The 13,936-nt window shown below is 35.6% G+C and overlaps 1 protein-coding gene across 6 annotated transcripts in view; it reads right to left on the bottom strand.

The window, feature by feature from the left end:
- Positions 1 to 6,608: 6,608 nt before the first annotated feature.
- vangl1 (VANGL planar cell polarity protein 1) overlaps positions 6,609 to 13,936 on the bottom strand; it is a 37,313-nt gene continuing 29,985 nt past the window's right edge. For all 6 annotated transcript variants that reach the window (XM_051119976.1, XM_051119978.1, XM_051119974.1 and 3 more), the window contains 3 exons: positions 11,432 to 11,567; positions 11,075 to 11,309; positions 6,609 to 8,876 (listed from right to left, as the gene is read on the bottom strand). In XM_051119976.1, coding sequence (XP_050975933.1) covers positions 8,616 to 8,876; positions 11,075 to 11,309; positions 11,432 to 11,567 — 632 coding nt within the window. In that variant the 3' untranslated portion in view covers positions 6,609 to 8,615. The remainder of the gene's footprint in view (positions 8,877 to 11,074; positions 11,310 to 11,431; positions 11,568 to 13,936) is intronic.

Genomic DNA, 13,936 nt, shown 5'->3' with positions numbered 1-13,936 from the left:
GGTGGACCATGTCATCAACCATGGCCTGACTATGAGGGAAGCTGGGCAGAGAGTCCACCCACATCTAAGCCGCTTCACAGTGGCATCTGTAATAAGAACATTCTGATTAGAAAACAGGTATGTCTTCACCTCTCTACCTTCTACTCTACTCAGATGGTTTTTATAGCACTGTTCTACAGTATATCACATTACCATATCAAGTGTACAGGGTATTGCAGGGTGCTAATGCTCCTTTTGCAGCCAAAGTGGTAGTTTTTGTGAAACATACCATGATTACTTATATTGAAGTACAGTGTTGTACAGTGGATGATACAGTATATACAGTAAAGTACTGTAAGAAAAATAAGCAAACCGATGACAATATGTGGTTGTATTTCTCTAGAATGACTCGAAGACATTCTGGGGGAGGACGCCGTTGTGGACCTAGTGAGGGCAGACAATGCCATCCGTCTCCACCAGCTACGACAGAAAATACTTGCAGACAGGCAAGTGTTCAACAACATAAACCATGTGAGCATCACCACCATCAGACGCATCTTGGGAAAACACAGCATCACCATGAAGCAGCTCTACAGAGTCCCATTTGAGAGGAACAGTGACAGGGTCAAAGGACTTCGAGCTGAATATGTATGGGTAAGTGTAACTGTCCTTTACATTTACAATACAGTATTGGTGAAATCCAGTAGCAGCTGAATATGTACCATATCAGTACCACATGGATCCATTCTGAGAGCTACACAGGTACCTGTGTGATGGGGTGAGGGTTCTGTATGTGTAGCACTGTAGTACAGTAATATGTTCTCTTTTTTTTTTTTTTTTACAGAGAATCTTGGCCATGGATGGAGCTGCACAGCCTCATGAATTCATTTTCATTGATGAAGCTGGATTCGACCTGAGCAAAACAAGACGACGGGGTCGTAATGTAATTGGCCAAAGGGCAGTTGTGCACGTCCCAGGGCAGCGCGGGGGAAATATCACATTGTGTGCTGCCATAAGCCTTCGAGGGCTTCTGCATCATCATGCAAAACTAGGTCCATACAATAGCCAACATATACTCACATTTCTAGATGCTCTCCATAATATAGTTGTACAGAACAGACCAACCACAATCAATTTGTGGTGATAAGTGGTTTCCATCGGGCTGCTCTGGTCCAGGCCTGGTTGACCAACCACAATCAATTTGAAGTCACCATTTTTAAACCCTATAGAGGAATTTTTTTCGGCTTGGAGATGGCGTGTATATGACCGCCAACCACATGCCCGCATGCCTCTTCTGCAGGCAATGGAACAGGCCTGCGGCAACATTCAGGTGACAGCAATCCATGGATGGTTTCGACATGCAAGAGGATATTTTCCCCGGTGCCTAGCGGGAGAAGACATTGCTTGCGATGTCGATGAGGTCCTGTGGCCAGACCCCAACAGACGGCGGGATCCATGAGCCCACGTATGCACAATTGTCATGATTTTTTGTGTTTACAGTATAGTGTTTTTTCTATTACTGTATTATGTTTTTTTTTCTTATATTTTTTTTTTTTTAGCTTTATCTGAATTCATGGTACTGCAATGTACAGTGCTGCAATGTACAATATTGAGTAGGCCTATTTGCTTTTTTGGTTGTTTGAAAATGTGTCTCCTGAAAATATGCCTTCTGAATAAACAATGAAAATCAAAGACTGCAGTGTTTTATATAAAGTAGACTAGTGTGTTCCCCCTGATCTGAAAGTGTTTGCATATGATGCAAGTATGTGTCATTTTGTCAACAGAGTTACATTTTGACAAAGGAATGTTAGGTTTTGATAGCAGAGTTTAGGTTTTGAGAGTAGAGTTTCAATTTGGCACAGATGTGAATGGTATATTTCCCAGTGTTGTGTCATGTTTACTTGTGTTTAGAGTTTTGGCACAATGAGTGAAGTTTTGCAAAATGTGTTCAAGCAACGGGCAAAAACTGTAATAAGATGATCATGATCTGCTTTACCCAAAAGTCTATAAAACCTAAAACAAAACAAAACTAAAAGAAAAAAAAAAGAAGATGTTGGACATATATTTTGGTTTGGACCACACTCCAAAGCCATAGCACCTCAAAGGCCTTATATGCTCGAACCCCGGTAATTGCTGCTTGCTGCTATATTATATTTTTATATCCACAGTGGAAATTATGGTGATTACAGTAATAAAACATAAATGCACATGCATAGGTGTAGACAAAATGATTGTAAACTACATACACTAATAAATAAATATATATACATACCATACATTTTTAATACATGAAATATTCCATATTTATATATATACATACAAATATTAGGGTAACTGAGAAAGATAAATTCCAGTTTGAAAGTGACAAAGAAAAGTGACAAATCATAACATGTTCTTGCTGAACATTTGATGCAAAGAAATACCCAATACTTGAAGTTAAAGTGTAATACAGTCAAAAAAAATAGGCACAAAATGTCCTAGTTTACAAGAAAACAGTTCCACTATTTATTCCACTGAAGAGCAAAACACAGAAAGTAACATTTGAAATACGAAATCTGGTTTATTTTAAAATTTTTGCCTAAAGAAAATTAGTTTTTATTTTTTTCTTCCTAGCTAGGTCTTCCAAAGGCTTAGTATTACATTGACACAATGAAGCAAAGAATCAACGCAAGTTTAATGCACAGAGTTAAATTCTAAGAGTTTCTCCCTATTGATACAAACAGCTTCTTCAGTAAAATAAATCTGCAATACTTCAACTTTATAAATGTGAATGTAAATATTTCAGGAGAATGAAACAGAATATGATTGATTGATATCCAAGTTGTGTACATAATAAATAACGATAAGCCTGTCTAGAAATTTAATATTAGATTAACTAAATATTTACTGTAAGTAGATTTTAAGCATCTAGTGCTGTATTTTCTAATGGAGGAAGAAGGAACGACACACTACTAACCACTAATCCAACTCAGGCAGGCTTTTTGCATATGCCTTGGGCAATAATTATTTAAATAAGGAACATTTGAGTTGCAATTTGATTAAAAACTCTAATTGTTCAAGTGACAGGCCCTTGTTTGAAATATAACGAGAAATTTGATCACTTCTTCCTGTATCATATCTGTTCCCGGATCCTTGATCCTCTCAGATGTTTTTCTCCTCTCCTGATTTTTCAATACAGAAGTAATCCGTTTTCTTTGAATGTGTGAGACTTTTGATTCATTAGTCGTTTTTGTGAAATAATGAGAAGAATAACAAGTGTTAAAAAACGTCCTGCTGCTCCTAAGTCCCGATCTAAAACAAATGATTCGCGATACTCGCTTTAAAGTCCCGTTTGAATCAAATGATTCGCGATACGCTTTAAAGTCCCGTTTTGAATCAAATGATTCGCAATACGGGCTTTAATGTCCCGTTTGAATCAAATGATTCGCAATACGAGCTTTAAAGTCCCGTTTGAATCAAATGATTCGCAATACGGGCTTTAAAGTCCCGTTTTGAATCAAATGATTCGCGATCCGATTCAAGCGCTTCGAAACAGTAAATCATTTTGCTACACGCGTGGTTTACTGATTCGGAGTTTTAAAAAGCTCCCTTGATATTGTGTTGTTTGCTCGCTTTATCTATACAATTTATTCGTTGTTTAATGGTTGATTTTGATGGTGCAAATTGAACAAAGAACTACAAGCAGCAAAACAACTGTTCTGTACAGGTAAAATAGCTGGAAGCAGAGGAAATTGGAAGCCAGACACATCACAGTTTTTCTGAACTGCTAAAACACATTTTTTGAAACCATGACTAATTTTCTCAAAACCTTAAACACAAATCCAAATGTTCAAACTAAATTCACTGAACCTTGACAAAATCATTACCTGCACTCAAAATCAAACAAAGCTTTCAAATCATGCACACTTTAGTCAAATACAAATGCTTTTCAAAACTTTGCCTCTATTTTTCAAAACTTTACACACAAATCCAAGAATTGCACACACAAAATGCAAAATGCCTTACATCTCTTGCAAAATGAAGAACTGCATTCAAAATACCACAAACACATCTTAAAAGCAAACATTTGTCATACGTTGCAAACACCTTTGCCATAATATTATATTTTTGGATATATCACACACAATTATTCAAAACCTAAAGCTCTTCTTTCATGAGCTCCTGTACATTTCTGTACAAGAATAAGAGTAACTGGCAGAGAGATGTTGAAAAATGAACAGTTAACAAGAGAGCAAGATTGAAACCAAACTTTTTTTTTTTTTTTTTTTACTGTATGCATTTGTGGTTGTGAATACAGTATTACACAGTACGAAAGAAAAGAAATGCACTACCAGTCAAACAGTACAGTAAGATTTTTTTTAAAGACGTCTTTTCTGCTCACCTCGCCTGCATTTATCTGATCCAAAGTCGAGCAAAAACAGTAAACTTTCAAATTATTTTTACTATTTAAAATAATTATTTTATATTTGAGTATATTTCAAATATAATTTATTCCTGTGATTTTAAAGTTGAATTTTTAGCATCATTACTCCAGTCACATGATCCTTCAGAAATCATTCCAATATTCTGATTTACTGCTAAAAAAAACATTTATTATTATTATTATTATTATTATTATTATGTTGAAAACAGTTACAAAAGCTTTTTATTTCAGACAAATGCTGATCTTTACATCTTTTGATTCATCAAATAATCCTGAAAAAATGCACTCAACTGTTTTAAAAATGTATAATAATACTTTTTTTAACTGCTTACACACATTTTCAAAACTTTGCCCCTCTTTATCAAAACTTTACACACAAATCCAAGAACTGCACTCATATCTCTTACAAAATCATGCACTGCATTCAAAATATCACTAACACATCTCAAAAGCAAACATTTGTCTAATGTTGCAAACACCTTTGCCATAATATTATATTTTGATATATCATATACACACAGTTATTCAAAACCCAAAGCTTTTCTTTCATAAGCTCATATACATTTCTGTACAAGACTGAAAGAAATTGGCTGAGAGATGTTGAAAAATTCACAGTAAACATGAAAGCAAGACTGAAAACAAACTCTTTTTTTGACAGTTTTCTTTATGACAGTTACTGAATTGAAATTCAGAAAGATGCACTTCTTATGTATGCCATATATCCATTTCAAAAGTGTGTATATATATATATATATAAAAAGAAAGAAATATGGACACAAAGGTAAAAATACAAAAATGGAAAGGCAAACACAGGAAGCACACTTTTGACAGAACTTTGCTTTTGCATGCTGCACTGTATGAGTAATTTTAGAGAACTAGTTTATCATTGTTTGATCTACATTCTCTTAGTGAAACGATTCACCTGCACAATTTATGGCAAATTTAATAGAAATGTGTAGAAATGAACTTGTTCAGAAGAATGAGAAACTGCTATGATGTGCACAAGTGATGATGTGGAGGTTGAACAAGTACAGTAGTTTTGAGAATTTCTTTTCTGGTCTCAAAAATAGAACTGGGAAAAAACTGTATAACCTCGACCTTTGGCCTAGGCCTATTCTAAAGCCATGTTTGGTTGGTGTTAAGTAAAGCAATAAGTGTTTGCACATGTGAGGAGTTAGTTTGAGGTAGTTGTTTTAAAACCTTAAACAAGTTCAGGCAGTTTAGACACTGTTTGCAGATCTCATGCACTCTTTTTGCATAATTCTAAACACATTCTCACTCACTAAGACACAATTTGCTCTGTGATGAACTTGTGATGCAAAACCTTAAACACAAGAAAGCAAAAGTTAAGCACAACTGCAACACGGCTGTCATCGTTTACACACAATAATTTAAAATTCTTCACACTTGTTTCAAAATATTTACATATACATAATATATTATATATATATATATATATATCCATACATTTCTCAGTGCTTACACCATGTGATCATTTAGAAAGCACTAGCATTCAATATTGTTCATTCAAGTCTGAAAAGTTGGAGCTCAATTAGCACACAATTACACAAGTGGAAACATTAGGAGTCAAAATTTATCACACACCAATCAGAACCTTCGATTTAGATTAAAGGGCCAAAGTCAGCTTACAGTTTGGTGCTTTTCTCAGATCAGAAATGAAATTCTCAAAACTGCTTATTTAACCTCCACATCGTCTAGTCACTTGTGCACATGATAAAATGTTTCAAATTTTTTTGAACAAGTTGTGTTTGCATTGGTACGTTCATGTAACTGATTATGCAAGTGATTTGTTTGCTGTTTCCTGCATTATCAGTTCCTATTGTCATGTTACTCAAAATGTATTACATGTATATAGCTCTCTGTGCTATAGTCTTACCCCTCAAAACATCAAGTCATTAGCTCATCGTATATGTCTTTACAGTAAATGCTAAATTTTTGATCTAGTTGTCTTAAACTGTCAAGCATATTCTACACATTTCTCTTAGACTTTTTGTAAATTTACCATGAACTGTTCAAGTGAATATTGACTTTCACTAATGTAGAGTCTACAGATCAACCAATGATAAAGCAGTTCTCCGAAATAGCTCAAAGGCACATCTCAACATCTCATGAACCTTCAATTGGAAAGCATATAGGCTATTGAGAATTTCGTTCAGAGAATGGGGTTGTGTTTTAGCAAATGTGAAAAACTCTAATGCACAAATGGCTGCACCATTATGACAGACTATGAAAAACAAATGTCCTGCTCCCTCCAAAATCCCTCTCCAAGTGCTTTTCATAGTGAGTAGTAGGGCATAGGGGTGCTCACTTCCGATTGGATTGTGGAAAATTAATTTTGGTTTTACAACTCAACATCAACTCACCGCACTATTTTTTTCAGTTTAAATCATCATGGCACCACAGTGACATCTAGTGTTCCAGTTAAACAGCACACTATTATTCTTACTAAAGGTCTGAGTGATCTAGTTGTTCAGTTTCCTTAAACTGAATTTGATTTAAACAATCCATTTCAATGCAATTGTCCAAAATGATTTTATATTTTTATATCCACAGTGGAAATTATGGTGTACAGTAATAAAACATAAATGCACATGCATAGGTGTAGACAAAATGATTGTAAACTACATACACTAATAAATAAATATATATACATACCATACATTTTTAATACATGAAATATGCCATATTTATATATATACATACAAATATTAGGGTAACTGAGAAAGATAAATTCCAGTTTGAAAGTGACTAAGAAAAGTGACAAATCATAACATGTTCTTGCTGCACATTTGATGCAAAGAAATACCCAATACTTCAAGTTAAAGTGTAATACAGTAAAAAAAACTGGCACAAAACGTCCTAGTTTTGATCTCTGATCAGTCTTACAAGAAAACAGTTCCACTATTTATTCCACTGAAGAGCAAAACACAGAAAGTAACATTTGAAATGCGAAATCTGGTTTATTTTAAAATTTTTGCCTAAAGAAAATTAGTTGTTATTTTTTTTTTCCTAGCTAGGTCTTCCAAAGGCTTAGTATTACATTGACACAATGAAGCAAAGAATCAACGCAAGTTTAATGCACAGAGTTAAATTCTAAGAGTTTCTCCCTATTGATACAAACAGCTTCTTCAGTAAAATAAATCTGCAATATTTCAACTTTATAAATGTGAAGCAGGTTTGTAGTTTTTAATAGGTTATGACATAGACTGAATAAACTGAATGAGATGGGTTTGTATGATCAGACAGGACAGAACTGACAATATGCAATGGGAAAATATATCCTGTAACAGCTAGAAAATGTGGGAATAATATAAAATATATTTGTTCTTCATCATTAAATACAAAAAAAAAAAGTAGAAAAAAAGGCATGACAGTTTTTCCCCTATTTTTGCTTCATAAGCAAATAAAACGTCAAGCTTGGACAAAAACAGTCAAGAGCAAGGTTTATAAATGTGTTAGGCAGCATTAATGGGCTTGCATTTTATGAACACAAGTTTTAATGATAATGCATACACAATAAAAAATAAATTAAATGTAAAAATACCTTATTCGCAATTTCATTAACACACAAAAAAGAAGCAAACTACAAATCACAATTTATTAATCTCAAAGGAAAGGCTGTTTTGTTTCTCACAATATATTACCCATTTTTCTTCCAAACATATAAAAATGGTAGAAATCAAACAATCAAACAAGCTGAAAATGATCATGTATGTTTGGCTGTTATACCACTGATGGACCTTACTAGATCTTCACTCCAATATGATCTGATACTCATCAGTTGTGGTCAATTGAAGGAAAAAGAAAAACATGTCTCACAAACATAGATATCCTAAACAATATCTACTGCACTTGCAAAAACCAAACTTCACCCATTATGCCTCAGTCTGATGCTTATCACAGTACATAATCAGCATTTGCTCTATGCAGAAAGAAACATACAGACAAGCAGCACAAACACACAATGACACTAGTCAGCACTAGGTTATCGGATACATACAGCACAGATACATATTTTTTGTTTGTTTTTTTCTCTTCTGTTCATGATAATAACAAATATTGTATCAAAATACATCCATTATGTAAAATGCCATTTATAAACTGTGAAAAAGTGAAAGAATTTCAAACAAAATAGTACTAGTCCAAAATTTACAAGTGTAGAAAACCAAACAGACAAAAGCAACCAAATCCATCAGACGGAGGTCTCGGACTGTAGTTGTAGTACAAACTTGTGGGACTTGGGGTGGACGTACTCCTCACTGAGTTTGAGGTGAGGGATAGCTTTGCTGGTGACCACTAAACTGAAGTCAGATGACTTGAGCTGGAATTCAGAGCCGTGACGGAGGGGACTGGTGACCGATGCTTCGCTGATCAACGTCCACTGTCGGGTTTGCCAGCACTCTCTTGTATACTGCAGTGTGGGCCCAGCCATCAGATAGCTCTCCAGAAAAGCCTAGCAGGGAACAACAGCATCCATATCTGTTCACCGATGTCTGCTAGTATTCGACAGTGATATGATTTAATTAGATGGAACACTAATTGGAACAAAAAGACCAAAAAAGAACTAGAAATGAATTTTCATCACATACCAATAAGGAAAGTTTTGAGTAAATAATCAAATAGTGAGGCAGAAGTTGCATCCAAAATCACATACTGTATCACTTCATGTTCGTTTGCTTAGGTAGAGGAAAACTTGTCTCCCAATTGAGACTGGAATCTCTTAAGATTTTTTCCTCTAGCTTAGTTTGCCTAGATAGGGGCCGGAAAGACAAGGTGAACGAAGATGAACAAAGGTCTTATGGGTTTGGAACGACATGATGGAGAGGAATTAATAACAGTATTTTTATTTTTGGGTGAACTGTCACTTTACATCTTAAATTTAAACCTACAGTGCACAGCATAAATGAGTACACCCCCTCTAAAACATAATAAATTCAGCAATTACTCTTTACTTAGAAGACATGTTAGGGTTCTTTGGAGATATCATGTTCCAACAAGCCTGCTTGATCAATTACCAAAAAAGAATGTAAAAATTATTGAGAGGGTGCTCGCTGCAGAGCCAAATGGGAGGAGCTGGAGCTCTAGCTCCCCCTCGCTGGAGATAATGGGTGGAGATAAACACCTAACCACACCCTAACCCTACCCCTTACCCTATCCTAAACATAACTCCACCCATTAGTTCACACAGAGGTGGAGCTGGACATCCAGAGAGGGGGAGCTGGAGGCCATTCGGCTCTGCAGTGAGCAGTACTTGAAATTATTCAGCAAAATAAGATTTTCTTATCAGAGTGATAAAATATTGTGTTGCAAAAATTAGTACACTCTCATGAAAGTTACCAAATAAAACTTAACAAAAAAAAAGTGTAGGCGTGTAGGCCTACTGAATCATACTTAATGCTGGCAACAATAAAACCACTTGGGAGAGAACTACCAGGTGACCTATTTCTTAGCATCAAAGAGTACAATGGTACAAGAGGAATACCAAATTGTTTTAAGTGTAAATATATGGCAGAAGTAGCACCAACATTCAAAAACAATGGACTTGTAACAAGGCTCCTGCAATAATCAAGTCTTTACCAGGCAAGTGTCTCAGAACCGGCAAAAGCTATGAAAAGAATGACACTATGCCTGCAGAAGTGACATGCATGGTAGTTATCATCACTAGAATTACCTACTGTAGCCAAAGCACAATAAACTAATTTAATCTCTTCCAAGGCCCATATTTACAAAATATAGACTTCGGGGAATCCATATTCTGGTCTCAAGAGACCAAGTCATCCAAAAGCATCCAAAATGTTCTGGTGTTGCTAGAGGAGGAGTACGGTGATAAGTGCCTGGTATCCACAGTGATGTTCAGTGGTAGTAAAGCTCTTCTATAGCGATGTATGAGCGCTGAACGTGTGAGGGAGTTGTGCTTTAACAATGCTGTTGTGAATTCACACGCCACTGTGTGATGTAGTACAAAAAAACTGAAACTTAAGATGCTACCCTACCCTCATTCCCTGCATTATTGAGCATTTATTTTTTCAGCATGACAATGAAGATATTTATTCTCCCAAGGTGAAAATCCTTCAGTGGACATGTATTTCACTCAATCTAATGCTTTTGAGCAGCTGTGGGGGATTCTGTAGAGACGAGCTGAGCAAAACTCCCCAGTAAAGACCAGGGTATTTAAGGAGGTCATTCTCCAGGAGTTAAACAGGACATATGTGAAAATTTGTCATCAACTTGTACACGGGTCAGAGCAGTATACTTAAAGTTCTGGAGGACATACTAAGTACTAGAATATTATACATTTCCTGAATTGAATCTAGGGTGTACTCATTTCTGCAATCCTTCATTTAAACAAATTTGGCGTATATACTTATAAATATTGGCATTTATTTTGTTGTTTTCATTAAGTATATGTTTAATACATTTCAATTTTGTCATCTTTCCATGAATTATATTAGTGATCATTAAGAAAATACATCTTTTATATTTATTCAGACGGGGCGTACTCATTTATGCTGTGCAATGTAAATATTATTAAGTGTGACTCCTGTTATGGGCGCTTGAATCATATATATTTGAGAACATTTTTGATGGTGTCAAATGGCAGAAGTTTAGATTCATGTCACATACACTATGTTGTGTCTCTGTTTGTCTCACCTTTGGGGTCATGTTGTTCGTAATGCAGAATGCCAAGTGGGCCTGAATACTGTCCATGCTGTGGCAGTGCTGCTGACGGGTGGTGCGCAGGTATTTCTGCAGTGCTCGAGCCATGGAGGGGAAGATGGCCTGCGCTGCCTCACGTGGATCCATCTCATCTCCCGGAGGCTTCTTTTTCTCCTCCTCCTGCAGCCGTCGAACGTGTGTGAAGGCCTCCTCTACTGCCACCACGAGCCTGGAAGGAGAAAATGATGCATATTAGGTTGCAGTAGTTTCTTTAAAACCACAACTTTATTATCTAATTTAACTGCATGCTTTAATTTAATTGCAACTCTGTCCCTCTATTGTTTCTCTTACCGTGCTCTGCGCTTTCGGACTCTTCTTTCATGCTCCGCTTCCTCGTAGTACAGCTCATTGTGGCTGGTGTCTCTCTGTCGGGCGGCAGCTGCTATTTTAGCTCGAGACTGAGCGGTTGCAGCATCGCTACCAGCACCTGGCCAAAGGAAGGTTAGCATTATGGGACAGAACAAATGTACAATTTAATACACTAAAAAGTCACTTTGACCTTGTTCAAGAAACACAGATTCCTTTCAAAAACTGACCCATTGCTTAATCTGTGAAGCATGAATATAATATTACAACTCCTGTCACTCTTGGACCCATGGGGTTTGTAACACCTGATCAAAATTACATGATACATCATTCTGTTGCAGATTATCATGTAAATGTGTAATTTAACAGCATTCATTAATTAATAATCGTCATAAATAATAAATAGAATTCCCTTTTTTTTTTAATTTATTGTCAGTTTGTTTCAGTTTTCTGTTTATATATTAGGCAGGTCATATATATTACTCTTCATAAGTTTGTGTTCTGTTTCTTAGAAAAATGTACTTTTATTAAGCAAGAATGGATTAAATAGATTGAATGTGACAGTAAATATAGTAAAAGTAACATCCAAATAAATGCTGTTTTTTTAACATTCATAATATAAGAAATCCTTCTTGAGCAGCAAATCAACATATTAGATTGATTTTTGAAGGATCAAGTGACAATGAAGACTGGAGTAATGGCTGCTGAAAATTCAACTTTGCCATCACAGGAATAAATTATATTTTTAAATATATTCAAATAAAAACAGCTACTTTAAATTGTAATAAATATTACTGTATTTTTTTTTTTTAATAAATGCAGTCTTGGTGAATATTAGAAACTGTTTCAAAAACATTTTAAAAACTTTTAAACAGTAGTGTATATGTACAGTAAAAAGCTCACTGGCAGCCAAGCACATTTTTATGTCCAGTTGGGTTACGATGATCACACGTAATGCATATTAGCTCTGTGTGCATAGTAATGTGGAGAACAGAATCATTTATGCATATTTATCCATATTCAGGTCACAGATATAATTAATAATGCATGACAAGGGCAGCATGACTCTCCTTGGTAGCAGGGCAGGTCTGTGATCTCTTAGCTCACTGAATCACCTCCAGAAATCACTGAAAGTGGACCAACAAATCTTGAGACCACCCTTTTATCAATTGTTATTTGTAACTAACATGACAAAAACAAAAAAATGTACATACACATAAAAATAAAGTGGAGAATTAAGAGAAACAAGATACTAAACTAATTTTACACACACGTAAACACATGTAGTTGAGTGTAGGCTATTTGAGAGCGCTTTGAACCCTGGAAAAAAAGAGATGTGGAATTTTTTTTGGGGAGGGGAGAATATTCTTCCAAGTGATGCATTATTAATACTCTGACAATCCGTTCAAAGCACAAAGAACTACACACTGCTGATTTTCATATACGTGCATACTCACACACATACTCATACTCATACACTCACACACACACACACATTCCTGGCCCGGTTCGATAGCCACAGGCATAAAGGAAGGTTTGAGTGCTTAAGGGGGTATATCTTGATCTGCATTATGGTACGTGTACATTTCTTGTGCTGACAGCACATCATAAATGTCAAACAAAAAGAGAGAGAGATAGTGATGGAGAGAGACTGGGTGTGTTTGAGAAATGGGGGTGAGTTACTGACTTTTTATTTTTCAGATTTTGAGAGCATAGCAAGTGCAGAAATGTGTGTTTTCTTCATGACAGTCAAGACATGTAGGATTTCTTGATGCAAATCGTTTTTTGGATGAGTCTGTGACCTTGTGCACAGTGTACAATGACAGCATGCGCAAGCAAATAACCAAGACGTGGAGCGCTCATCAATTCAGTGTCTCTGTGGGAAGATTTTTGAATGCATTACACAGTCTGAACTTACAATCGAAAAGATAGCTTTTCAGTTTGGCTTTAAACTCTGTAGAAAGAAACAATCAGACAGGATGCATTAGATGTTGGTGGTGACTAACCACATTTAAATGTACACTTTTTTTGTCATTGCGATTAAAATCATTCCCAATGGAAGATTCTGTGGACTGTTTACATGAGACGTTATCTAATCCGATATGGTGTTTATATGTGCCGCCGCACTCAATTTTGGGACACACTAATAGCGGACTGATACGGCCAAGTTGCTGCATTAAATGTGCGCACAAGTGTTTGTTTTAGTATGTCTACCTATATTTAATAAGTTCAGGACAATATTATTTCACAGCTTAGGAGTTCTAAAGTTGGTTTGACTAGCTGGAAGATTTTATCTTGATCCCAAGTATCAATTTTCTCAACTGGTCTCAGATGTGTCTGTTAAAACTTCTCATGAAGGATACAAATAGAAACAAATGAGACATTTGGTTACATATAGTGGAGAAGAGCAAGGTTGGACAAACACAAATACATAAAGTAAAAACAAAAAATTAGTCAAAATTCATTTTAGATATTACTTTATACTTCGTA

This window comes from Labeo rohita, chromosome 9, assembly GCF_022985175.1.
Source record: "Labeo rohita strain BAU-BD-2019 chromosome 9, IGBB_LRoh.1.0, whole genome shotgun sequence".
NCBI classification, from domain to species: Eukaryota; Metazoa; Chordata; class Actinopteri; order Cypriniformes; family Cyprinidae; genus Labeo; species Labeo rohita.
Note: the sequence above shows the minus strand (reverse complement) of the source record. Positions and strands in the feature narration are given on the sequence as shown.